General features: G+C 39.8%; 1 protein-coding gene across 1 annotated transcript in view; it reads left to right on the plus strand.

Annotated features, from left to right (window-relative positions):
• Positions 1-27691, plus strand: part of IFT81 (intraflagellar transport 81) — a 37152-nt gene that overhangs the window by 769 nt on the left and 8692 nt on the right. Inside the window, exons 2-12 of the mRNA XM_048322899.1 lie at positions 407-510; positions 1459-1639; positions 4532-4621; positions 5674-5739; positions 6058-6168; positions 7389-7473; positions 13584-13747; positions 16021-16116; positions 17908-18054; positions 25481-25630; positions 26590-26718. Coding sequence (XP_048178856.1) covers positions 407-510; positions 1459-1639; positions 4532-4621; positions 5674-5739; positions 6058-6168; positions 7389-7473; positions 13584-13747; positions 16021-16116; positions 17908-18054; positions 25481-25630; positions 26590-26718 — 1323 coding nt within the window. The remainder of the gene's footprint in view (positions 1-406; positions 511-1458; positions 1640-4531; positions 4622-5673; positions 5740-6057; positions 6169-7388; positions 7474-13583; positions 13748-16020; positions 16117-17907; positions 18055-25480; positions 25631-26589; positions 26719-27691) is intronic.

The raw sequence follows: 27691 nt of genomic DNA on the forward strand, positions 1-27691 counted from the left end.
TGAGTTCCCGGGTGGATGTGGTCAGTGTGACTGCATAGATGAGATCCCATGAGCAGGGAGAAGGTATTCCTGGAGTAAATTGACCTGAATGCTCATGCTGCAGGAAAATCCATTAGAAGGAATTGAAGTTTGGTGATTTAAGGGATGTTCCCTACAGAGTATCTCACTATCATCTGGTAAATTAATAAAGTCACTTCTTTCAGTGTTGCCAGTTAATTAACATCACTTGGACAAACAAGTTTATAAAAATAATAATAGCAATTGATTATAGTAAATAATACAGTGTTATCCTAATAATTAGCAATTATTACATTGATTGTTTTATAATAAATAGTTACAATAATTTTTACTATATTAACAGTAATTAATAAAGAAAAACTACCTATTTAATTTATAAACCGTTTAGCATGCTGTCGACATTAGAGAGGAGCTGCCGGAACAAACAGCTAAAAGAATGCTGAATCTCCTTGGAATCCTCAAATACAAACCTCCCGGGACTGTGCCAGACCTGTGAGTACCTTTTTTGCCTACAAATCGTGTTAAAACGCCGTGTTTGGGTTAGATGGTAAGGGCCTTTAGCTCGGGTGAGCGCTGCTGCCCCGTCCCATGGGTGTTGGGCTGGGATCCCGGCTGTGGCTGCAGGTGGGCGCTGCCCGCACCTGCGCAGGTGCAGCGGCGGCTCCGGCCGGCAGAGGGCGCCGCCCGCCCGGCGGGGTCGGCCCGGCCCCGGCCCCGGCCCCGGTCCCGGTCCCGGTCTCACCTGCGCCAGGTGATCCCAAATCCCGCGCTGCCCCCGCTCTGCCGGCATCTCCCCAAGGCTGTCACAGGAAACCAGGAGTTGTCGCTGCTGGCTTTATCCTTTTAGTGTGTTACGGGGTTTTTATCCGACTCAGGGTAGAAGAATTGGGAGCCTAAATTGAAGACTTCCAGCTCAGAATGGTTTGGGTTTGAAGGGACCTTAAAGATCATCTGTTCCAACCCGCTGCCATAGGTGGGGACATTTTTCACTATCCCAGGTTGCTCAGAGTTCCATCCAGCCCTGGCCTTGGACACTTCCAGGGATGGGGCAGCCACAGCTTCTCTGGGCAACCTGTGCCAGGGCCTCACCACCCTCATAGGGAAGAATTACTTCCTAATATCTAATCCAACTGTGCCCTCTGTCACTGTGAGGCCACTCTCCCTTGTCCTGGCACTCAAGGCCCTGGTAAAAAGTTCCTCTCCATCTCTATTTCATGCTCCCTTCAGGTTCTGGAATGTGCAAATCCCTCAGCCTTCTCTTTTCCAGGCTGATCAAACCCAATTCTCAGCCTCATCAAGAGCGTTTCCTCTTCTAACAGCATTACGAAAATCATTAGGCAAGTGGAAAAGGAATGTCAAAACATTGCAGATTTTTTGTTCCAAGCCAGCATTCTTTTGTTTGAGATTTATTGGCATTTTCTCTTGGTTGGTTCCATACAGGAGTGCTTTTCGCCAAGGGCTGGTTACTGGAAGCAAACTTGTAATTCATCCTGTCTTACACTGGCTTCTTCAGAGGACCAGTGAACTCAAGAAAAGAGCTTACCTGGCACGTTTCTTAGTGAAATTGGAAGTGCCAGCAGAGTTCCTACAGGATGATACTGTGGCTGAGTTCAACAAACAGGTACCATTTCTTATGAATGCCAACATTTTACATTAATTAAAGTGCCAATGGGAGGAGGGATAAATGAATCAGGGAGTTAATGCTGGGATACATGTTCAAGTGAGTTATGTTAGGAGCTTGTTGGAATTGAGGATAAGCAAAGATTCATAATAAAAAGTAGATGTCTTGACCACTTTTCTTCCAATAACCCTGAAATTATATATTAATAAGTAGCATTGAATTAAAAGGCCTTAAGCCCATTAAGTACCGGGTGCCAAATAATGTTCAGAGCCACGTTGGCTCAGACAGACTTATAGTTCTTAATTTTTGAACAGGTTTGGGGTTTTTCTCTATGAAATATAACCTGGATATTTTTAACTTTATGAATTACCACTTCAGACAAGTCCAGAAAATGTTATGACCAGAAGAAGAAGACCTAATTGTCCATTGATTGTATTTGGTAGTCATGATAGTCAATTGATAGTATTTGATGCCTAATACTTGTATTAGCCTCGTTCCACTTTAACCATTTATTTTTTTGTGAATAAGGACAAGATTTCTTTTTTTCTGTGCTGACATTCCTACTTATTATGTTCCCACTTTTGTGAGCATTAAATGTTGGTTTTAGATAGACTGGGTGGGTTTGAAATGTAAAACTCGAAGTGCACCAAAGTTTTGGGTTTATTATCTGAGGTACATATTTACTTAATTTTTTTCCAGTTTTCTGTGCCTTTTGTTCTGTAAAACCACAGTGGTTCTGAGTGTTTGTAAGAGGTAACTTGATCTATTAACTGTGCACCAGCAAAGCTGAACAGTCTGACTGAGGCTTGACTAAGCCTTTTATTTTTTTGTTACCTCTAACAATATTGGATTTATACCTTGAAATAACTCAGCAGAAGTAGCAGAGAGAGAAAGGAATGCAGATTGTATGTTTTGTTCAGTATGTCACAGTTTTAATGTGTATAAATATCCACCTCCATAATTTCCATTACATAAGATGTGTTCCTTTTTGGGATTACAGTAATAGAACCATCTTATTAAACTAATACCCTGCTGATTAATTCAAAACAGAAGCTGGGGTAATAGAATGCCTTACTGCAATATAACATGACAGTGCAAATATTTAGATACTAATGAATTAAACAATTAGCCTAAATTATTTAGATACAGTCTTGCAGTGGTGTCTTTTAAGGGAAATTTCAAAAAGGAGAGTTCGGACAACTTATAACATGGTCAAGTTTTATGGGTGTGTAGAATTAAACTCAAATGTACTTTTGTAAATTACTTATAGAACATACTCAGCAACCTGCCACCTTCCCAGCTGTGTTGTGATTTAGACATTGGATTGCCTGCAATATATAATTTAAGAAATAAGCAACTTCAGGCATTAATCTAGTTGTTTAGGCTTCAGTGAGTTGCTTCCAGGTACCAGATATCTCCCTTTCCATATAGGGAAATATCCATATCCAAAAACCTGGGTGGTTTTTTGGTCATTTGAGCATGTCCTTTATTTCAGGTACAGGTGGGGCACCCACAGTGAAAAGTGAGAACTATTTTTCGTTATGATCCATCAAACTGTGCTCTGTTCTTGTTTGAATCCTGCCATTGGCCTTGAAATTTTACATTCCAATGAGGAAAAGACTTACGGAACTCCTCATTTGACAGAGGTAGACATACAAAGGAAAACTCTTGGACACCAGCAGTGGGAATGCAGTTGCTCAGAGACTATCTGCTCTTTAATTTTTGTTAAAGGATTTCCAGAGTGCATAAGGGGTATTGTGGAAGCCAGTTGGGCTTTACTCTTGCATTTTGTAACTCATTTCTCCTTGTCCAGCCTGTGCATTCCTTGTCACACCTTTATTTGCCACTTAATCCAGCTCTTTATGATTTTATCTTCTCCTCCTTAGTCATTTTATTGCTATTTTTTTTTAAATTCCTTCCAGCTTGTCAGTGTGTGCTTGATACTGAAACAACCAGACCTGAGCAGCACGCTCTGTGTGCTGCTTCCCCAGGGTTTTATAGAAGGGAGTTGCTGCTTCACTGCTCAGGGCTGTGATGCCTTTGTTTGAACTCGTCTTTGCTGTTGCTATTTGGTATTCACCTTTCATATCAACTGCTCTTTCCAGGAAGTAAAAAATGACTTGATACTCTCCTTTTAGATTTTTCCATCTCATTGAAGGGCTGTTTCTGTGGAGATTATCTTTCCTTATACCTCAGCTCGTGTTTCTCCGAGTTGAATCTAAATTTATTTCCTCTCCATATTTCTAAACTCTTGCTGTCCCCTGTTATTTCTCTACCCACACAGACTTTCACACTGCCTCTCAGTTTAAGATTCCTGGTGGGCAAAGTACTGGTGTGGAAGTAGCACACTGTCTCCTTGTCTCTGAGTGCTGAGCTGCATCTATCAATCTCTGGGATGTTCTGAGGGTTATGCAACGTGTCACAGCCATTTCTCACATGTTAACTCAGCTCTGTTCTTGGGCCACTCTGGAAAGTCAGCAATTGCTTCCATCAAGAGTGTTGTTAGAACAAACTCTTCCTTTTGGGGCTGATAAATTTGTATATGTGGTATATACAGATGTATAGTAAGAGAGAGTAATTTGTTAATTTGTCCCTCTCAGGTGATGTCTTATCTTCCTGTTTTGCAAATACACTGTGTATTACAAGAGATGAAAATACTGAGGAAATTGTGAAGTTCTGATTGTCCCTTCAAATGGAAGATAATGCACTGTGATTTTATTTTTATTTCTGCTTTATAAGTTGACAGGCTTTTGCAGTGAAAAAATGCCTTTTTATCTTGTTCTCACCGTATTTCTATGTCTACATTTACTGTCTTAGTGGTAAAACAGTGTGTTGATCTGAAAATCCATAGACACAGAGCTTATTCTGCCTGATTTCCATTTCATTTTACAGTATGAAGAACTCATGGAAGCATTTAAAAACCTACATAAGGAGCACGAGCAGCTCAAAATATCTGGTTTATCTACTGCAGAAATAAGAAGGGTAAAAAAACTCCACAATTTTTTATGTAGTTGGTTTTTTGAATGTCAGTTCCGTGTTTGTTGGCTTTGTGGACAGTGTGAAAGCCGTAGAGGCCAGAGCTGGTGGGCACTGCAGCTGCCTCTTGAAACTGCTCTCTGTTGGCAAACAGAAAGTCCTCGCTCGTGTTTAGAGCTGAGCTTTCTGAAGCAGATTGGGGAGCGAGGCTGCCAAGACTCTGTGCAGCATGATTTCCAAATATTAGAACTCCATTTCCTCTGAATGCAAACTGATACAAAGCCTTTTGCTTTCCTGATAGTGGCTAATAATTCCAGAGGGTGTTGAATGAACTAAGAGCTTAAGTCAACTGAAATGATGAACCCACGTGGCTCAAGTGTTAAGCAGAGATATTTGCTCTGTTTCAGCAGAATAATTAAGCTTGTGTACAGCTTTCCAGTGGACACACAGACAAGCCAAGCAAATGTTGAGATAAGGTCTACATTTGGAGAATTCATTTTCCTTTCTCTCATAACTATCAATCTGTGGAGCCCTGCTGTTGTAAAATAGGACTAAAGGAGAATAATAATCAGATACATGTTTCAGCACTAGAAAGTGTTTCTTTTAAGACAGTTTTAATACAAAAAGTGGCAGCAGACATCGCTCATAAGCAACTTCATGCAAATTGGTCTGCTAGGAAGTGGGTAATGCTGGTGACATTAAGAACATATGTCAGACTGCATCAGATGTTGAATTCATGCTGATTTTTCCTTGGTGGTTTCTGTTTGTTTGTTTTTATTTTAGAGAAATCCACCTGCTTTTATTTTAAATGTTCACATTAATACTCAAGGATGCAGATGAAGAATGTTAGCATAAAGAGAGTGGGAACTGTGGGGGAAGTAAGAGAGAAGAGAGATTGGAATCCTGGATGTTTGATCACAGATCAATAAAATTATAACCGCCTCCGTGTATTCAGGGAATAATTCTGATTTTCATATCAATTTGAAGAGAATTTAGTCCAATCCAATATACATGGGGAATAAACTAATATTTCTTTATCTGTTTTTCCTGCTTTTTAGGACATCAGTGCAATGGAAGAGGAGAAAGATCAACTGGCCAAAAGAGTAGAGCGTCTTAAGAAGAGGGTAATAAGAGAAGTAACGCTCCTACATTTCAGTGTCATAATCCTTGGCCTGCAACTCTGATTTTGGAATGCAAACAAGGATTAAGATAAACACACTGTATGTCTAGGAAGGAATCAAGTAACTAATTGACCTACAGGGAATCTCCCCAGGCGTTGATCCAGAGCTTTTAAGAATCTCGAGTCCAGTACTTTGCTGTCGTTTCTGAGTAGTAACGTGTATGGAAGTGAAGTGCTAAGTGGGCTTGTGAGACATATGATCTCTTTAATGTATTTCTCAACTATCTGACAGCAACATGCACTATTTATCTGCTTGCTGTAGGTGGAGACAGTACAAAATCATCAACGGATGCTTGAAATAGCAAGACAGCTTCGCTTAGAGAAAGAGAGAGAAGAATCTCTGGCTCAACAGAAACAAGAACAAAAAAGTCAGGTACTGGCATAGCAACATACCTGTTAAAATAAAGAGTTGTTGATGTTTGTTTGGGAATCGTGCATTTTAGAAATACATCAGGAACAACAGTAGTTGGGAGAATTTCTCCCAACCCCAGAAAATTAAATCCCGTGTAAAAGATCTGTGTACATTTTAAAGGAAGAGGCTTGCTTGACCTTGCAAGTTTTGAACACCACAGTGAAGGTACTTGGCTGCCTCAGCTCCCACTGACATCATCCTTTAGCATTCCCAGGAAACGTTCCATGACTTACTGCCGGAGCACCCGAAGGGAACTCTTCATATTTATGGTAGTGAGCAAATGTTTCCTTAGTTTGATTTCTGTCTCTGTGATCTGCATGAAGATTTCAGGGGCTGAGCAACGCAGCAAATACCTCATCTTTTTCTTGGGTGGGGGCAATATGTATTCAGGAGCAGCCTTGGGATTTACGCCCCTAAATTTGGGAAAAATGATGTCCTGAGAAGCCCTTAGAGCTGTTGACATCCAGGTGTAAGGGTGGGTTTTATTCCTGACCTGTGTAAAATCCAGTGCCATTTTGTTACACCATCTCACCAAATTCTGTAGCCCGAACTTCACTAAAATGGGAAAAGCCCTCAGATTTCTCATAGTGCAGTCTGTGTCTGGATGTGGGATCAATGGGAATCAGTGGCCTCTCAGGCTACCGGGTCTTTGCTTGAGCCTGAGTGAGATCACGACTAAAATGAATGTGATGTCCAGCTAATTCCAGTTCTTCCTACACATCTCTCTAAGTCACAAAAATGCAAATCAGCTGGGTCTTGTTTGGCAGGAAGCTTTCCAGACTGCTTTCAGGATGGACAGTGGATTGCTGTGACAACTCAGCTGCATTGCAGGATAAGGAGAGTTATCTGCTGCAATCCTGATGCCTGCTGCCTTTTGTTGTTGTAATGTTCAAGCCACTCATATTTTTTTTGAAAACTGTTGGATGAATTTCTGTCATCAGAGAAAATATCACTTGGGAGAACAAGAACACTCTTCTCAATTAACAGGAGGGAATACCAAGTAAACCCAGGCCAAGTGTTGAAAATTTGGTCTGGCACATTCCCTTGTGAGACAGAAAATCACCAGATGTTAGTGCTGCCATGTTTTGTGTTTGGGGTTTTCTTGGGGCTCCGTTGGTTTAGTTGTTTGCACATGGATTTCCAAGGAATGAGCTTGTGTGTGTCCAATTGTCTCTCCAAAGTTGTTCCATGCAGAGCAGAGACTGCAGAGAGCCCAGGTCCAGCTGAAGGAGATGCAGCACGTGGTGGCAGATTCAAAACCAGAAAGTAAGTGGGGCTTTTCCTGTTGCATCCTAGGTTAGTGTGATGCAAAACATGCTATAGAATGGTGTATAAATTATTTCCAAAATGATAGAATCTGACTACTTCTCAGTTTAAATCTAGTAAACCGAGTCATTGTCCTACTCTTGAAAAGAGCATTTACTATTTCAGTTGCATCACACAACTGCTTTGGCAGCTCTTCTGAGTTAAAGGATTTTTTTTCAGTCACCACATCGTAGCATTGTTATTATTTTGTAATTTAACTTTGATTTTTTTAATGATTTTCATCTGCCACTGAACCACAAGTGGAACTAAAGGAGTATCTGAACCATCTTCTGTACTCACAGGGACTTGCAGTGGATTTTATAACTGTTCCTTTTTTGCAGTAGCTATCAGAGAGTTTATACAGCAAAGCTGTGTCAACATTTCTATTTCAGTTCCTGGGTTTTTTTAAGGCCAATGGAAACTCAGTGGGTTCAGTTCACAGAAGCAAAGGTAACATAATAAAAAGCCAGTAAATATATCATTTAATCATTGAGATGAAAATAAAGTTAACATATTTAATTTCCTTATCTCGAGTCCTGCTTCCAGGAGAAAAAACAAAAAGTATTTAGATGTTCCCAATCAAAGCTTGGAGTCATTACTTAAGAAAACTTGTGTTGAAATTTTGCCCAAAGAAAGACCTCAGGACTCAGCTTTGTAATTGCTTTCCCCAGTTACAAAGGCACTGCCTGTAGCAGCAATTACAGAATGCCAACTGTGGGGTTTTTTAATAATTGAAATTAGGCGGCCACAGTGCACTGAATAGGTTCCATTTATTTTAAAAGCTTTGTTGGTCTACAATATAGCACAATTTATTTCATTTTGAAAATTCCCTTTGGCTGCAGTTTGGTACCTCAGCTGCCTCCTGGTATCAGTGTAGCCTTGTCTGCTGACAGTGCAACAGCTGGATTTTCACTGGATCCTTCCCTTTAAAAGAAACTTCTTGCATTTTTAATACTTCAGGTGTTTTTACTGCCTAAATAAGATAAAATGTTCAAAGTTGCTGCTAATGAGCAGAAGCTTTGTTGTTTGTCTTATGGATTTGATTACTTCACTTTATAATTAATTTTACATTTAAGGAAGTGTAAAGGAACTCTGTAAGGAATGCAAGTAGCACATATTCATGAGTATCATTAGCATGCAATTAGCATCAGCCTGCTTGAGCTGTGCCAGGAGAATACGCCTTGTGGTTGGTAGGATTTTAACTCTTAGAAACGTAATATTTAGAAGACTTTGAATTGTATCATTAATTGTTATGAGCTGCTACAAAACAGCTGAAAGTGATCATGCTGGTTCACAGAACACTCCTTCCCTGTTTATTAATTTGAGTCCTTCCCTGTTTATTAACTTCAATCTTTCCCTGTTTAATAACTTCAGTTGTACTCAGGATATTGTTTAGAGAGGGATTTGCTGCTGGTAGCACTAAGTAATATAAATTTTCATATTCTGGAGGGTTTTTTTGTGGTCTTTGTTGTACTGAATATGAACAGTGTTTTTATGAACCCTGGCCTCTGGTCTGAGTAACCACAACCCAGCTCACACCAGCTCTGCAAGATTGACATCATCTTGCTTTGAGTATCTCTGCTGCACAAACAGAAATTGATAACATGAAGAAACAAACCAAATCACTGAATTCTTGATCTCTGTCCATTTTCCAGGACATTACTGGTTACTTTATTGGCAGAAATATGAAGATGGGAATGAGTAGCTGGAAAATATTGATTAAAAGAATGTGTTAAAATGATTTGTTGATGAACAGTAAAATGTGTAATTTATAAACTTCATTAAGTTAATATGTAGAAATAGATTTAGAACACTGAGAACTTCAAAGATACTTGTCAAAGAGGAATTGCTTTGTACAGATGCCTTTTCATTCTTGATGAAATTTAGGAACCTATTACTTAAATATTCCACTTGGTATAAAAAATAAATATTTTTCTCTTCCACACAATGATCTTTTCCTAAAATTCCAAATTTAAATTATCTCCTCCAACACTGCAGACCACATTACAATTAAAGCTATAGAACTGTTTGCTAAAGGAGACTGGCTTAGGTGGAACTTTATTTCATCTTGAAATGATTTTTTTTATTATAAAGTCACTGTCCATTGATGCAAGGTCGTGGTAAAGCACTTTTAAGATAATTTGATATCTGTGATGAGAAGACAAGTCTGGTTGGTAAAATTGGTGGTGTTGCTATGGTTGACTTTTTTAAGGTCATTAACTCTTTTGAACAAACAAGGCAGCAAAAATTCAATGTGGTCTCTGTTAAAAGGATTAAAAGGAGTTTAGTGGAAGTTTTAGAGAAACGGAATGGGTGTTTGGCTCTTTTTTGTTTGGTATTTACACCAGATTCTTGAAAGAAAATAACTAATGATCACTGGTGAAATAAAAATAGGGAAATGACTGAATAATGAGGAGACTGTTGATTCGAAGTGACCATCATCACTCAGGAAGCCAAGCCCATGCCAACAAGACATATTTTAAAGAATAGCAAAATTCCATTATATTCCTCTAGGGATAATGTATATGCAAGATATTTATGGCATGTGGGGGCTCTTCCCTAAGAAGTGTCTGAGAAGCATTTGTGGGTCAGGTGTGAGAATGGGAGAGTTGGAGCTCCCACTGTCATACATGGGGTGCCTTCCCTGCATTTATTTCTGGGAGAAAATGCCAGAGGAGTTTCTTTGCCTCTGGGTTTGGCTCTGGTACATCCAGCCCTGCAGCCCCGGGCCAATTCAACATTCAAGAAGAGCTCTGAAAGGTCAGAGAGGTTTCAAAGAGCTCTGGTAATAATTACAAACATGAAAAGCAGAACTTAGAATCACAAATTCAGGAAGCTTTTTGGTTTTTCAAGGATATATCGAAGGGATGATTGATCTGCCAGTGTTTGCATGTCCCAGGTCTCTGTTTAAAGAGAGGGAAAGTGGGAGTGGTGTTACTGGAAGCTGTGGAGGGAATCATTTCAGCCTTTGTGGCTGCAGAAAGGGAAGGGAAGGATTTGATGCTGGAAGTCTGTTCTAGACTTGGTCGTGGCCTTCCCATGTGGTATTAGATAAATTGTTGGCAGAGAGTCTATGAAATGAGTGTCCCTCTCTCTTTTTTCCCCCTTTTAAAAACTGAATTCCTGTTGCAAATGGTTTTGGTCCAGGATGCCCAGTTGGCAGCCTGTAGAGGGAAAAGAAGTGGGATTCTGAGCACAAGGTTAATCAAGTTTTAGCTCCATTAACAGAATTATGGAGAGAAAATTGCCTCTCTTCTACATGTCTGAGCAAGCACGAATAAACTCTTTCTCCCATCCCTCTCTTTATAATAATAATAATAAAAAAATTTGAATGGAAAACATGAGGAGTTGCTCTGAATAGCTCTCCACATGTAAATACGTGGTTGGCAGAAGCTTGCTAAAATAACCTGAGGGCGCAGAGCCAGATTTCTGTGCCACTTACGTGTGTAGATTTTGTAACCACAAGTCAATGTTGAAACATTAAAAACAGAATTTATATGTGTAATGGAAAGATCTGAAGTATGCTGGCCTTTCTTCCCCTCTAGCCTGGGAATTTGAAAAAGAATGTTTTTCACTGGAAAAAACCCTCAAACCAGGAGCTGCCCTGTGTTTTGGTTTTTAAGGTTGTGTTAAGAGGCAAAAGTAGCTCTTAGGTAGTTACTTCTCCATGGGTTGAGTTGTATAGGAGGAAAAATATATCCAACGTATTCAGGAAAGAAATGACATTAGTCATGAGGGATGTTGACATCGTGTCTTTCCCCATCAGGATATCAAGTTTTAACTTGTTTTGTTGCTCCATCAGGACTCAGAATGACACAGAACCACTCTGTGTCAGGGGGTAACAGGACTTGGTAGCAGCTCCGAGGTTATTTGAGAAATAAATCAGATTGTGATCAAGGTTATACCCTGTGAAGTCAGAAGGTCTCTGCTCTTATCAAAGCTCTTGTGGTTCTTTGCTAAGTTTCTTGTCATATTTAGAACAAATCCTTTAGGCATGTACATTTTTATCAGAAAACTGGAGTAGCACAAGAAATGAAGTATAGGTTATATATGCAGGTTTCTTTGCTGCTAAAAAAGTCAAGAAATTGATTAAATTAAAATATTAATATTTCATACCAGAATAATTTGATATCACATTGATTTCCACACCAAAGATTTTGGTTATAAATATCAGATTGGGAGTGGTGTTCCAGTCAGTTCTGAGGTGATAATTCAGCTCACAGGGTACGTGGGAAGCAGCTTCGCTGCATTTGCAGAGGTGGGAGATTTCTAGTGAGACATAAAATGTGGTCCCTCCTGCCCAGCTCTGTCGCGGGCTGAGGAAGATTGGAATCGAGTTCTTCTGGAGGAAAGAAGTGGGAAATCTCTCCCAGAAAGTCCCAGTGTGTTTCCCAGGGTGCAGCTGCAGTGCCAAGTGCACGATGGCTGTTCCACAGGCAGAGCAACTCCACTCTCCCACTCCAAAACCAGTCTGGGGGCTGTTTGTTTTGATAAATGACCCTTCCACGAAGGGGAAAAGGTCCTGTGGTAGTGTTGCTTTCCATAAACACAAAAATCAACCAACTGGGAAAGAGGAATTCCCACTCATTTTTACTTTCTGTTGACTCGACTTCGTTGGCAGTGCTGCTTTCCCCAGGGCCTGTTTTCTTTCTCCCAGTTCTTGAGGTTTTCTCAAGAGCTGATGGCTTATTTCCCTTCTGGCAGCTTTCCTGTCAGAGTGGGCTGGGAGCAGGGCTCAGGAGGATCTCTCAGGACACTGATTTAGAGGTAAATGGCAGCAGAAAAACGGGGGCCCCTTTTCCTGGGGCTCTTTCACTTTGTCCTGACCTTTCCCTTTGGCAGTCAGGCTTCTCAGCCTGAGAACCAAAAGCTGTTTTCATCTACATCCTTTCCCATCTCTGTTTCAGCAGCATCAGCTGTACTTTTGTATCTCTGTGCTCAACTTTTCTCTGCTTGTGCAGTAAATGAAAGAGATGGAAATTGTGAACTTCTTGTTTTCCTTGGCATTTCATCACAATTCCATCTTCTCCCTAATATGGAGAGAACCAAAATCCCAACCCTAGCAAGTTGTTTGAAAAGGAGAAAGAACCCTGGATGCTTACCTTTTAGTCACCTAGATCATGAAAAATTCTCTGAAATACTCATTCCCACTCTCATCTGATGTGCAACTTCCAAATCTTGTAGGCCTTGGCACAGTTGTCTCAGAGGAATAATTGCACTGAACAGCCTGTTGTCAGTGGAGACTGTGCAGTGTAATTTAAATAGATGTTTCCTTTTATTCTGTTGCATTTTTCTCTCTGTGAATTGTTCTTATCTGCATGTACTTGGGTTTATTTATAAATGATCTGTTAAGGAGCCTGAATTACTCTGCCTAGAAAGAGCCCAGTCCTCCTAAGCCTGGTAAGGTGTAGGTGCATCAGGCTGGTGTCCAGCAGAGCTTATAAATGGGGTTGCTTTTTTCTATTGGATTGTTATTTTCTGCATTCTCAGTCTATAAACTGTCCTGAGATTAAATGTTTGTTCTTCCAAGAAGAAATCTTCACAGGGAGGCAATCTGGGTTCCAGCAATATAAAGGACCCTTAAAGTAGGCATACATTAAACTTTGCCCATTTTAAGGCCTTTTTAGATGCCAGATAGAAAAAAGTTTTATTTTAAGCATGACTCTCCAAGGATATAATAAATCTGTCAATGAGGTAGGACAAATTAAGATTTTTCTACAGATAATGGTTCAATGGCTGTTTATATCAGTGCTGTGTGTTGAATTTTTTATCTGATTCAGCTGGAGTTTCATGTGAGATGGGGTTTACTTGTTATTAGTGAGAAGAGTCTCTCAAGGAGCTGATAGTTATATGTTACAGGTGCATAATAAATCCTCTTATATTGTTTAACATCCAGATTAAAAATTTAAATTCAGTAACTCCCCCTTTCTTTGAGCACTGAAAAGAAGACTCAAATGTTATGCTGTTGTTATTGTAATCAGCTGCTAAATACTTTCATGTGTTGGGGAAATCAAACTTAGTTATCTGCTACATTGCTTTTATAGACACTCACTGAATTGATTTTTTTTAAGGTTTAATGAAGAAACTAGAAGAGGAGATAAATTTCAATTCCTACCTGGTTACTGAAAAAATGCCCAGAGAGATGGAAAGTAAAAAGACTTCAGTGTATTTCTTAAAAAAGGTGGCTGCAGAGCCAGCCATGACTCAAGCTGATCTCACTGCACTGGAAAGTGAGGTGAGGGACCAAGGTCACACTTAATTTGTGTTCTGTAGCATGGTCTGAGCTTCCTGGACTTTGCAATGTTCTTATCCCTACTTCATATCCTGGAGAAAATGTTTCATTCCCAGAGGAACATCCCTTCAGTTGTAAAACCAAAGGTGTCTTAATCACTAAATGCAAACTCTCTGATAAGGTTTTATTAAAATACCCACAAAAGAGACACGAACAAACCAACCCCAATCCAAACCCCAAACCCAAACATATCCTTAGGTGCTATTGAGGAAATTGTGTTAATTTAGCACTAAGGAGCTGATTTTTCTTCTCTTCAGATTTCACTTGATTGAAGCTCTCCCTGCCATCGAGGGGGTTTATACCAACACATACAGAGCTTATGGAGGGAACAGCATTCCCTGAGGGATGTATCCTCACAAGATGGTGCCTTAATCCATGTGCAGTGGCTCAGAACTCCTCAGTGTTTGGAAGAGCCCGGCATTGTTTGGTTTAGTTTTTAAGACCAAAGAAAATTTGGGCATCAAATACTTGATTCACCTTTCTAGGCTTTTTCATAAGTTAAAGGCAAATAGTCTTAGAAAAACCCTTATTTGTCAGATATATCCAGAACATGCAGAGGGATTTATTGCCACAGAAGTACATTTATATGTTCACTCAATGAAGTTTTCATATTTGCATAATCCTAAATAAAAGATAATTTATGAAATATTATGTCCTAGAAGAATTTGGAGGAATGCTAATTATTAGTATTTCTACTGATGATATGATGAAGATTTACACCAATGTTAGAGGCAAGAAGAGTAGTCCTACATCATAAATGTCTTCTCTTACCAGTTTAATACTCCTGGGATTCCCAGCTCAGGCTTTGCCATGAAATAGAGATAATGAGGAAACAGAGTATCCATCTTAAGGGATGACAGCATTAATAAATGGCAGATTAGGGCTGAAATAATAAACCAGCTCTGTAATTCAGCCTCTGCTTTCCTAGATTAGTTCCTCTAATCAAAACAATATTTGTGGCTGCAGTTATGTCTTTCAGGCATGCTTGAAACCCTGTTTTGCACATTTCTTTTCCAAGACTGTTGTTTGGTTTATGGCAATATTTTAAAAAGCTTTATGTTTTTTCCTCTTTCTCCATGATGTAACCTTTGATTTGTTATATTTTGGAACTATCTTCTTCTTGAAAGATAATAGAAACATGTCATACACTTGGCTGTTATCACAGCATGGCCTTAGGCAGCTTTTTTTTTTTTTTTTTTTTAAGTCAGCCTTTTATTATCTCAGTGCCTTAAAAAGGAGCTGAACTGCACTAAGCATGTTTCCACCATGCATTTTACAATATAAAACCCAGGAATTTATTCACAGAAGGGAATTCTTAAGCCATTTTAAAATTCAAGCCTGTTCTACCACTAATAACATAGAATTCACAGGAGAGTTGGGGTTTTTTTCCAGGTGTTGGAGTATTTTTAGTCCTCTTGAGCAGTTTATTTGAGATTCTCAGTTTTTCAAGCACATGGATATTGCTCCCAGAACTGCCAGGGTGATGCCCAGCACTGTCCCTGTTATGGTCTGACTCCACAGGATTGCAGCACATGTTTGCACTGCTGCCTTAGCAGTGGCAGAGAATTAAAGGAAGGTTGCTGTGACTGTGTTTGCCATGGCCGATGAGAGTCCTGGTGCACTGGGAAAGCTGGAATCTGCAGTCTGGTGTGTGGCTGAGAGCTCCAGGTGCAGCAGCTCTGAAGCTTTGACTGGAATGAAGCTCAGCAGTTTGGGAGTAAAGACAATCAAGTGCATCTTGTGGCAGGAGGAGGAAGGCACTACAGACCTGGAATATGATGGTCTGTGACTCTACAAAGTGTTGATGAAATCTTTATCACTTAATCTTTATTTGCTTCCCTTTGAACTTATGTTTAAAGGGTTCAATGAAAGAGAATTTTAGTTCATGTCAATAAAATCACATTTATCACTCAGTATATGGCAATATCAGTCTTTTTTCTACCAACTCACTGCATTTTCTCTCCACATGCACCAGTTTACTTCATTTTCAGGGCCAAAATCATGGTTCTGCCTTATCATAAAGGCACAGAACTGGAAATCCAAAAACAGCCTCTTCCTGGCCAATACTTAATGACTCATGGAGCTTTTTGGGTCTGTTTCTCTGCTTTAAAAAAAGGAACTGGTTGGATTGTAAATCTGGGTTGCAAAGCATTTAATTCTTGGAGAAGACAAAGACACCAAGCTCTGTTTCCTTAGTTTTCCACTCTGTCTTGCAGATAAATGAAGTCAATGCACAAATGAATCAGCTTATTGAGAAAAGGATGATGAAGTATGAGCCAACTGATAGTAAATTCTCCATGTATCGCCAGCAGGTAAGAAGGAACAAAATGTGTTTTAAGCAGAAGCAGGAGAGAAAATCAGTCACTGATTGGTTTATGTGCTGATTTTTTTCCTTTGATTTATCGAGCAGAAACCAGTAGAAATACAGAATAATGGAGGACAAAAGGAAAATAAAGAGCTGTTGAACATATGTATGTTTAAGGCTGAGTCAAATGTTGCTTTCAGTCGTGTCAGTGAATGTTTTGACTGCTGTCCTTGCATCACAGCAGTTCTGGAAGGAGCATTTTGCAGGAGCTATTTCGGTAAAGTTCCAGCTGTGGATGGATTCTTACAAGGCAGCATGAGGGCTGCCTGCTGCAGTTCTGTCCCTTCCTTGTGTCTGACCACATGCCATTTTTCTCCATTGCATCTCATAAGAAGGAGTTCTTTGATCTCTCATCCTGAGGCTGTAAAATAATCTTGCTACAAAATAGGCTGGCTGGTCCAGGCTTAGTAAATTCCCAAGTTATAAAAAGGATTTATGAACTCAGAGATTTTCAGAGCTTATGCAGGAACCTGAGCGCTTCCTTTTCCAGGCAACCTGCACCACTGCTAATTTTATGGACGATTTTCAGCGTGATGCTTATGGTGACAGGCTTGAAAAATAAAAGACTTAAGGAAAATGTATCAGTGGGAGGGAAAAAATGGGGATAAGATGTGTACTGGAGTTCAGTCGCAACCGCGACGTGAAACACCGTTTTATTTTGGAAGAGATGCTCTTCCTGAAAGAAAATCCTGCTCTGGAATGTGCTGGGACCAAGGAGGGTCCACCCCAGGAGCTGAGGTTGCTGCTGGGAGCTCAGAGCCCGTGGTGCTCTTTGCTTTCTTCTGCCAGGGCCTGGGTTCTGTTTCACAAAATAATCAGCTCTGTTGTCCCCTGGTTTGTCACCACAGACACCTCATGCAGCAAAGAGCTGAGCTCCCACCCCAGCACAATTCTGTTGGAGATTTTTTTTAGGAAGAAAGCTGGTCCTCTCAGCTGAGTGTGAGAAAGCTGGTGTGTTTTGGCTTCATTTTTTTCTAAGTTTTCCCTTTCACTTGAAGAAACCAGCCATGCCTTAAATTCCTGCACCTGCATCTAAATGAATGTGTTGTGTTATTTTAGAATATTTTTCAACAGGATACTTTGGCAAGAGAAAAATGCTTTTTTTAAAAATCCTTGAACTAATGTATACTTTTGCTCCCAAATCTGTTCTGGTCAAAACTCAGGTACTACTAAATATTCAATCTTGTATAAAGCATTATTTTTTAAGTGCTTTATCTTCTAAGTCAGAAAAAAGAAAGAATAATCTGTAATCTACACTATTTTTGTACTTTATTGCTTTATTCATCATCTTCTAGCTATTTGCCAAGATTTAGTGGCTCAGTTCTGCTTCAGTGCAACATATTTCTGTAGGTTGGAGTAGGTTGGAGTTATAAAAATCTGTATTATGACATTTGTGAAATCTTGGATAACTTTCCAGTTAAGCCATGTTGGTGTACCTTACATATGCACCAAGAGGGACTAAGCAGAAGAAATGGAGCAGCTAAAATGCCTGCCTTTTTCCTCAATGAAAATGAAAAGATGAGGTGAAGAAATGTAAATCTAAAATGTAAAATAGATCAGCTTGAATCTGGGAAAAAGTCTGTGCTGGAAACCTTATCCAAATTGGAGAAAGTTGGGATGCTGCAGCCAACTTCAGTGAGGTCGTGGTTTAACCTGCTGTATGTAATTTATGCATTTTTTCTAAAAATAATTTTTCTCCTGATTGAACAAGGCAATTTTTACATTAATGATCTTGCAGGCTTCTATAATTTCCCGGAAGAAGGAAGCCAAGGCAGAAGAGCTTCAGGCTGCCAAGGAAGAGATGTCCAGCCTGGAGAGGCAGATGGAGCAGAAGAGCAGTCAGGCCCATGAGCTGGAAGGCTCCGAAGTCCTGACTGAGGAGGAGGTAGGGATTTGTAGCTGTTTTCAAATTATTGATTTCTGTTATTCACATTGTGCCTAATCCATTGCAAGGTATACAAGGACTCAGTGTTGGGCTGTCTTAACATTCCAGCCAAAATAATGGCAATATCATCACAGTGGTGTGATGGTGAATAACTAACTATAAAGGTCAATATGATTATAAATAATATAGAAACTCTGTATGATTATAAAGCATAATACCAGTGATTATCAGAGATGTAATTAGTCCTCTGGTATTTATTACCCACAAAAGTTCTTACTTAAAACCCAGATTTCCCAGACCCTCCTGAAGTTTACCTGCGACACCGACTTTGACTGGCACAGACAGTCTGGCCCAGGCAAAGTGAGATTTGCAGCTGCACTTCTCAAAGCAGCTTTTTCTGCTTCAAAAGTTTGCCAAGAATAAGAGAGCTGCAGTTTGGTACTGGTTTGTCAGCAAAATAAATTAGCTTTTCTTCAGACATTAATTTTTCCCAGTTGGGAAGAATCCTGCTAAGGGAACTTACAGGCAGCATCACTAAACTAAAGAGAATTTTATCTGCGTCCTTCTCTGACTTAATATCATTCTCTCACGTATTGTCTTTGTTTGCACTGCCATCATTTAGCCAGAGGCACACACTCTTTGCTTGCTTGTTCTTTGTTTTTGTGCTTTTTTTACATACTACTAAATACAGGGAACGCCCTTTTTAGAAGGAACTCCCTTCCTAATCCCATAGGATGTGCCTGCTCCACAAAATCAGTTACTTTTAAAGGAATCTGAAAGTGTGGATGAAAATACAGGTGGGAGTAATGGCATGGAGACATGGAAAATGAAGATGTTGGTTTCTCTTCCAATGACACACTGTACCCTTTCCTTAGGTAGCAATAATAAGGACCCCCCTGCATTAGATTTCTCTCCACTCCAAGGTTTTCAGCTCCACTGGGCACGTTGCTGGAGTCTTCGACAAGTTTTTAAGCAAAACTAAAAGCAGAAATATGATAATTTGTGTTTTGTGACATGTGATGGAAAGAAGTGTTTAATTAATCAACAAGAATGTATTACCAAGACAGCAGCATATGTTCTACATTATCTGCACAGGCACTGTAAGGTAAGAAATAATTGTGCCTATTCTTCAGGGAGACAAGAAACTGATCCATAGAAATTTGAGGAGAACAGGGTAGGAAGGAAACCTCATAACCTTGTAAAAGGCTTAGTAATGAAAAGCTCAAGTTAATTGTCTGACACGAGGAAGTGGCTCAATACAGAAAAAGGACAAGACCTGTTTTGGACATGACCTGCATTCCTTTTGGTCAAATATGTTCTGCTTTTGATTTTTAAAATATTTTCAAGTCTTCCTTTTGCAGAGTGAAGGATAAATGACTGAGCAATTTGGAGAAAACCATTGGCTTAAAATCAGAATTGTTTGTCTTTTCATAAGAAGCATTTCCTGGTTTGTAAAATACTTTCTGCAAGGAAATGTGTATTGGCAAGGAAGCCAATATATAAATCCATGTCCTGTTCGTGTTTATTACTTCCTTCAGTGAAGTGCAGTGGTACTCACAGGCCCCAGTGTAAAGGGTGTTTCCTGTCTCTAAAAGCTAGGAAAGGATTTGAATTCTTGATGGTTTTTGATCATTTCTGTTTCAAAGGTCATGGTTTCCTCATCTGGAAGGTGGAGACAGTGATATTTAATTCTTTGTAAATGTCTACTGCCAAAATTGCTGCACAGGGCCTTGGTGCTGTAGATTCTGCATCTCCTCAAAGTCCATGGCAAATGCACAGAGCCAGTCCTGCCTCAGACTGGGGTGTGAGGAGCCAGGACTGAGAGAAGAGACAGGATTGGCACGGAAGAGGTGATGAAGCAAAAGTGGTGTGAGCAGGTTCTCCCTCCCCAGTGAAAGTCTCGGTTCCTCACTCCCAGCCAACCTTCTGCTGTAGGTTTGTTTCTGATATGTTCTGCTTTAGGATTTGTATTTTCTGGTTCAGTGCTCTGCTGCTCCAGCTTTGAGCCAATAGCAAAGGAAATGTTGATTAATGTGGTGGTGAGTCAGTGCTGCAGTTCAGGGGTTCCTGGGGACAGGAGGAGTTGTACATTCAACCTTCACACTCTGACAGCCCAGAGCTTCCTTACACTTTCCTCTTCCAGTCACACGTTTTAGTTCCTCCATTTTTAAGAAGGGAGAAAGAGGGGTTTTTAACAAATAGCTTTGCTGTCTTAAATGTAAATGGATTTTTTAATCCTATCAACATGCTACAGTTGAATCAAAGCACTGTTTTTCTCCTATACCCAGCATTTCTAATCTTTGCCTTATCTCACTTTACTTTGTCCTCTTACATCCCATGGCACTCTCAAGACTAGGCAGTAGAAGAATCAGCACCTTCCTAACTTGTGCTCCCAAACCAGCATTTGGATCTCCAGTTGAGGTAGTCTTAGCCCTTCATTCACCAAAAGGTCAAGCCTGGCCTAGGTTTTTAGGTGCCAGTGTTTTGCTTTCTTCCATAATCATGAAAAGCATTCCACTGGGTTTGAGAGGTTGTACACCTGGGTAGAACTCAGGAGAAACAGCAGGGAATAACCAATTCATTTACATCAAACACAGCAAAGTAGGAATAAATTGTCTGCTTCAGGGATTATGAAATCTTTTTAAGTACTTCAAACAAAGTGCAGTGAGCAGGGGGCACAGTTGGCAGCTCCTCGCTGCAGCTGTCACATCCTGAAAATTAGGGAATCACATGTTGGCACTTGGAATGCTGGATGGTTCAATTACAAGTGATCCTAGGTAAAGCTGGGATATTTTTAGCCCTTTACACAACCCATTGTACTTTCCAGAGTCCAGCACAGGGCCCCAAGAACATCGAGTTTCCCAACGATTCGGAGTTGTCTCAGCTGTGCTGAGCTGCAGGAGTGGGAATTAGTCTGGTTTTGAGAACCTGGCATAGAAGTCCTCCCACTTTGTTCACAGGTGTGTGAGGTTTGCATATGCATTTACTTAAGGAGTTTAATCTTTTTTCCATACAAATGCTCATCCATGCCTACCTGCCCCTGGGAAAACAAGACGAACGTTTCCATTTGCAAACAGAGAAAGCAGCCTCAGACCAAAAATCTTGTCACTTTTCCTCAAAAACTGCTGATCCACCTGAATCTGCCAGATTTTTGCTGTGGGAAGCTTTCTGTCACCTGAACCAAGCATGCAGAGATTCAGGAAAATCTCCCAGAGCTGAGCACTCCTTCAGCACCCCCTGCCACCAGGATAAATCCTGGTTCTCACTGATCTGTACATCTTCCCTGAGCACTGAAAATGGGTTTTCATTATAAATAATTGGATTGATTCAAAGTATTACTAATGGCTGCTTTAATATTTCTTGCAAGCAGAAGCAAGCATTCCTAGAAAATGCTAAGAAGGAGTTTTCCTGGCTGAGCTGTGCCATGAGCAGACTGTAGGATACTTTCATTTTATTAGACCGAGGTTCTACTGCTCTTATCTTTTAGAAGCCCATCCTTCGATGTCTGAGTTATTAACTCTGTCCAACACTGGCTGTACTAGCTTAAATTTAGAGCCTCTTAGGAAAAAAGTATGGAAAATCTGTCATTTTCAGGAACTTTTCCTAACTGAATTTTAGTACTTTGGACAGTCTGTATCCATTAATTAGTCTAGTTAGAAATTAAAACATCTGTTCCTCAGTTCTTAATGAAAACAGATATAGTCAGCTAAGATTTCCTGCAATTATTGTGTTTATGCAAATAATTTTCTTAACTAAACTGTTTATTTGGAACCTTGTTTAGTTATGTTTCATAAAGAAACACTTTATTTTTACAATTAATACTTTATTTTCTGTAGTACTTTCGTATGAAGAACATTTTGATTACAATAACACAATCAAATTGCTGCATTAATCCAGAAAATACTATTTTAAAAGATTTGACTCTGAAGTGAGTGATTTATCTGTGATTTGTTCTTTTGAGTAAACAGGCTTATCCATTTTCTCCTTTAATGATAATCTTGGAATAAGAACCTTGTGAAAACTTCTCCTGGGGCAAGTGTGAGGTTAAAGGAGATGAGGTGAGGAGCTTGTAGTGAAAGGCCAAGGCTGACATAGAGGAGCTGGGCTCTGGTCCCAGTTCTGACTACAGAGGGCACGTGGTCACCAGGCTGATGTCCTTTCCTGGAGAGGGATAACCTGTCAGGCTCTGGATGCCCTTGGAGAAGCCATTTCAACACCCCAGATTTGATTTTTATTTAGAGCTGTTATAATAATTACTTCACTAAGTGTGGAGAGACTGAATCTGGTGATACCAACCTCTTCCAGATTCTAATAAATGGAGAAGCATAAAGTAGGTGCATTGCTGGATTCTTCCAATAAAAATGGAGCATAATCCAGGAAATCTGCCCAGGGATGGTGGGTGCTGTGGGACGTGATGTGAGAGATCAAAGCCCTGTTTTCATTCACCATGTTCCATAATCTGCATTCCATGCTTGTTATGTTACAGTCCCCCATAAAAATAGCCAAGTGAAAAGGCAGAATCTTTGCTTGCTTTCCCTTGGATGGTTTTTGTGTCTCCAGGGGCTCTAACTCAGCTGACATGGGCTCCAGGCTGGTTTGCTTCAGCTGCTCCCTCAGTGCCAGCACTTGGTTCTTGTCCAGTCATTTAATCTTTGAAGCTGAAATAACTGCTTGTGTTAAATTGCTTGAGAAAGAAAAGCTACTGGTGGACGTGGCCTTGACTGGAACATCACTGCACGGGCAGATCCATGGGAATTCCACAGGATGAGCCTGCTGAGTTTGGACACAGGGAGCAGTTGCCTTGGTCTATGGGAAAATGCTGCTGCTCAGAAGTGGATTCCTTTGGTTACTCAGCTTGAAAGTGATGTGGCCAAACAATGTTATTTCTCTGTGAACTATTCAAATTATTTAAAAGACCTTTCACCACAGTGAAATGCAGTGTTTTGTGGCATTGATTTCTCATGTACACATGAGGTGTATAAAGCCTCAGAAGCAATGCTCACACAGATGAAAAACATTGGTATTTTATATTTTCTTTTAATTTTTGGAAACCTATGAAATGATTCTCAGCTTTTAGGCTGAAGAAACCTAATTTTGCTGTAAGATCCCTAGAAGCTCCTGATTTAAGTAGAGTCAAATCTAAGAGCTTGGCCCTGGATCTAAAGGAGCCTTCAGGCAGTGAGATTTTGAGAGGCTAATCTGTGCTGCCCTTGGAGTAGATCAGGTCTTTTGAACATTTTGCCAAATTATTGATTGATTTTCTACACAGATGATAATTTTCCTACTGTTGTTTATAACTGTTTTATGTTGTTTGCTGCAATAAAAGCTGTATGAAAGGTTAAGTTTGCTTTAAAAAGCCAGAGATTGTGCTGACTGACATCCACCTCCTAAAATGAACAGATTTCAGTTGTCACTGTGAGCAAGTTGTAGTTCATTTTGGATGAAATTTGTATTATATAGTCCTAAGTTAATCAACTAATAATAGAACAGTGGTGGAATTGGTTCGTTAATCAACAAGATCCTTTGACTTCCATTGTAAAATACATTATGCTTTGAATATTGAATATGCAAATACTCTACCTCCCACTCGAGCTATTTTCAAGACCTTAAAAGTGAAGAGAATAATAGTTTGCTTTTCATCCTGGGATACACTGACAGAAGATTGTTCAGATTTGATAGCTCTGTGTGGTCACGTATTAATTTAATCCTTTACCTCATTCTTTCTTATATTCCAGCGGTCAAATGAAATGTCCCAGGGATCAAGACAGATGACTGTGCTTGCCTTAGATTTTCCTCAGTTGACAGAGATTGTATTTATACTTCTGTAATCACTTGGAAATCACAGAAAGCTTGGTATTGTCTAAGGAAAGAAAGAAAGAAAAAAAAAAAGTCTTTTGTATTAACTAAGAGGATGTGATTGAATTTGCTATGAAAAGGAATGAATTTGGTACTGCTGTATGAAATGTGCCAGTAATGTACCAGAGAGTGTGACAGGGCTCAGGTGACCTTGTCTATCCTTGTCCTGGGTAGTAGCAGGATGTAGGATGTTATCCCAAAGCCACACAGAGGCCAATCTGCATAGAGCACATTGAGTAATTTGTGGGTTTGTTCTTTCACCAAAAACGTTTATAGCTTTTGGCTTTAAAAATAGTTCTGGAGCGTAGCAAGAGAGAGGCAGCTTTGGCCTAGATATTGCACAGGATGGCAGATGAACAGGGTTGATTTCATTGTGGGCATTTTGCCCAGGACACTTTTTATAGAACATACAGTTACTCTGGGGGTTCTTAGCCTATGGTCACACTGGGGGTTTGGATTTATTCTGTAGAAGGGAGAGGGATAATTTCACAAAAAGAAAAATTAATGTAAATTCCAAAATTTAAGTTCATTTATGTTTGAATTTCAAACTTGTATCAGTGGGAGTGGGATTCATTTTCCTTCTGGGGCTGCCTGGTCTGTGCTCCCTGCACACACCGAACTCCTCCTCATCCAGGAGCCTTCGGAAGCCTGTTCTTACATCATTTACTCTCATAAAATTTATTTGCTTTCCATCTCTGGATCAGAATGCGTTTTTGAGCTGTGATTGGCATTTACCTCATAGCTCTCATGTAAAATCCAGGAATAAGAGCTAAGATTGCACGACAGATGGAAAACATTAAGGCACAGAAAAATCTTACCTGTTTGTTTCAACCCCTGGTACTTGTGTTACAAATTGAACACACACAGGTTCAGGTGTAAATTAGCTAAGGTTGCTGGACTGTAAGGGTTTTTATTATTTTGCTCAGTCTTTAATACAAATATAAATTCTCCATTGCTTTAGATTTTGAGTGAAATAAATACTGTATTTTTCTCTTTCTATGCAAGGACTCTGCTTTTTCCTGGGTTTGAAAACTTAGCCAGAGATATCATCTAGGTCTGCAGGAGTCAAGGAAAGAGTACAACACATTTTAACTACTGAGAATATTTTAAAAAGAAATAAAATGTTTTCCCATGTCCTCTTCCCTTCCAATTCTGCTGCTCTCTGTTACCATGTTTTGGTCTGCAAAGCTGGGGCTGTGCAGTGCAGAGCTGGGGCTCTGTTACAAGTGCAAATTACTGCTGCATTAAGTTTTTATTATCCATGACTCCCATAACGTTTTGCAAGGAGTATTTACTTTTCCAGCTGTCAAATGGTGGTGAGCAGAAGGGAGTGATCTCAGGCCTGCAAATGAGTGAGCTGGGACAGAAAGCAGTGGAGCTGCTTTTCTTGATCTCGCTCAGTGAACAAATGCAGAGCTGAAAATAAATAGACCCTGGGAATCCTGAATTCCAGCCCTCTGTTCTAAACACTGCATCTTCAATGTGCAGGACAAAGAGGATAATTACATTTTATGCAGTAAGAGGCTTGCTTGGCTGTAAGTGAAGTGAGTTCCTGCTCTCTCTCCCCCAGTTCAAGCAGTACGTGAACAAGCTCCGGAGCAAGAACACGTTTTACAAGAAGAAGCGACTGGAAATAGCAGAAATTACAGCGGAGTACGGGATCCTCCAGAGGACTGAGGAGCTCCTGAGGCAGCGCCACGAGGCCATTCAGCAGCAGTTGGTAACACGAGCTCGTGCTGCTCCCCCAGCCCTCCCTGCCCCGGGAACAGCCTTAGGATCCCAGGGATGCTGCTTGGGTTATTCTGATGTGTTTCCCCCTCAGCTCCCGCTGCCCCTGCTGAAGGAGCCATTAGGGTATAAAAGGTACTTTTGCCTGTTGACTGGGAGGCTGCTGTACTTCGTGTCCATCAGGACTGCTCTGCAGCTTCTTTTTAGACTGAAGGGCCCGACCCCGCTTTTTAAAGTTGATGGTAAATCTGCACAAATGCTGCTTAGGGCAAGGCTGGATGCTTAAATTACTTTTGGGTATCCACAGATGTAGTGAGGGCTTAGAGAATGACCAACAGCAAATAGGATCCAAGTTACTGCTGTAAAATGTATAGGAATGATATTTAAAGAAAGAGCAGGCAGGAAGGAAACATTCTAACCCCAGAATATTTAGAAGAAAATGCATTTAAATTTAAAACTGGATGAATCTTTCCTAAGCCAGAACAGCAGCAGAAGGGATTCTGCTCTGGATAACTGTGAGCATCCAAAGTGCAGGAACACTCTGTGGTATTTTGTTCCAATCCCTGTATTCTTGTTACCAAAATACTTTACAAAATAATTAGCTGCATCTTCTGATCAAGCAGACAGATTTTACACATTGAACTTATAGAGAGCCTGACCTCCAGCTCACTTTACCCTGTGGAAATTCTCTGTTCACTTCATTGAGCATTGGATGACCAAATATTGTATTTACAGAGAGTTTTTATTGTCCTGCTGTTCAGGCATGAGATAAAATCTACTTTTCTGGCAGCTGGATTAATTATAATAAATTAATTAATAATAATCAATTGATTAATAAAATAAATTGATTACAGTACTTACCCTTTTCACTTCTTTACAATATTCCAAGAAGGAATTTGCTGTTTCTTGGTTAATGGACTCACATCCAGCATTTATTGTTTGTGTCTGCAGCAAGCAATTGAGGAGAAGAAAGGAATCTCTGGATACAGCTACACCCAGGAGGAGCTGGAACGAGTCTCTGCAGTGAAGAGTGAAATGGATGAAGTGAAAGGCCAGACATTAGATAACATGTCTGAAATGGTGATTTTGGTCTTAAACTATTGTATTTCCTCAGTTAGAGTATCTGGGTCCTCAGCATATAAAACCCAGTTTAATGTTTTTGTTTGGGTTTATAATTTTCCTTTAACCTGTGTTTATACATATATATATATATATATAAATATTTCTAACAAATACATCTGCAAAGATAATCTTGACAAAGTTTACTAGAATGTGCATTTCTTGTCTTTAAAATCCTACAAATAAATGCTTCTTTTCTCCCCTTCAGAAACTTTAGGGATATCAAATCTTCTTGTCTTTGAATTTTTACTTTTTTTGTGATTTCAGAAGTGGTTTCATATTTGTTCTTATTTGACACATTATTTGAAAGAGACAAATGGTTTGAATCTGTAATAGAGGGTTTTTCTAAAATGTTTGTAAATCACTGGAGTTAAGCATTTGTTGAAAAGATACTTAATATGCTTAAAGAGCTAAATAGCTTGTCTTTTTCTCTATAGCCTGATTTTCAATTGTCCTTAGAACTGTCATGTTTTAATTTACCTGCCCACATAGCCATAGAAGCAAGAACGAGCTTGAATTTCTAATTAGAAAATATTATAAGAGAGCAAAAAGCAAAATAGCATCTTTTTAACTCATTAGGAAAATAAAATGGTGTAACTAAAATAGAATTACTCTCAAACAGAAAGGTGGATGCAATTTGAATTTTCAGTCTAAGTATGTCAAAGTCACTCAGTTTTAGCATTTTCAAGCTTTATTTAACCTAGGCAGGTTTATTTGTTTTCTTAAGGATTTCTTCCTTTCTCTGAGCCCCCTCTGTGCATCCCCTTCATCTCCCCTACTCCTTCAGCTCTTTGGTGTCTGGCACATGGGCAGTGTCCTGGACTTTTCTGGGATGTTCTCAGTTGGAACAATGGGAGCAGAATTTGCCTCATTTGTGGGAGCGACCCCACTGCCAGATGGGCTCTTTCCCTTTTTTAATTAGGCCTGAACTTCA

Source organism: Corvus hawaiiensis, chromosome 18 (genome assembly GCF_020740725.1).
Source record: "Corvus hawaiiensis isolate bCorHaw1 chromosome 18, bCorHaw1.pri.cur, whole genome shotgun sequence".
Taxonomy (NCBI): Eukaryota; Metazoa; Chordata; class Aves; order Passeriformes; family Corvidae; genus Corvus; species Corvus hawaiiensis.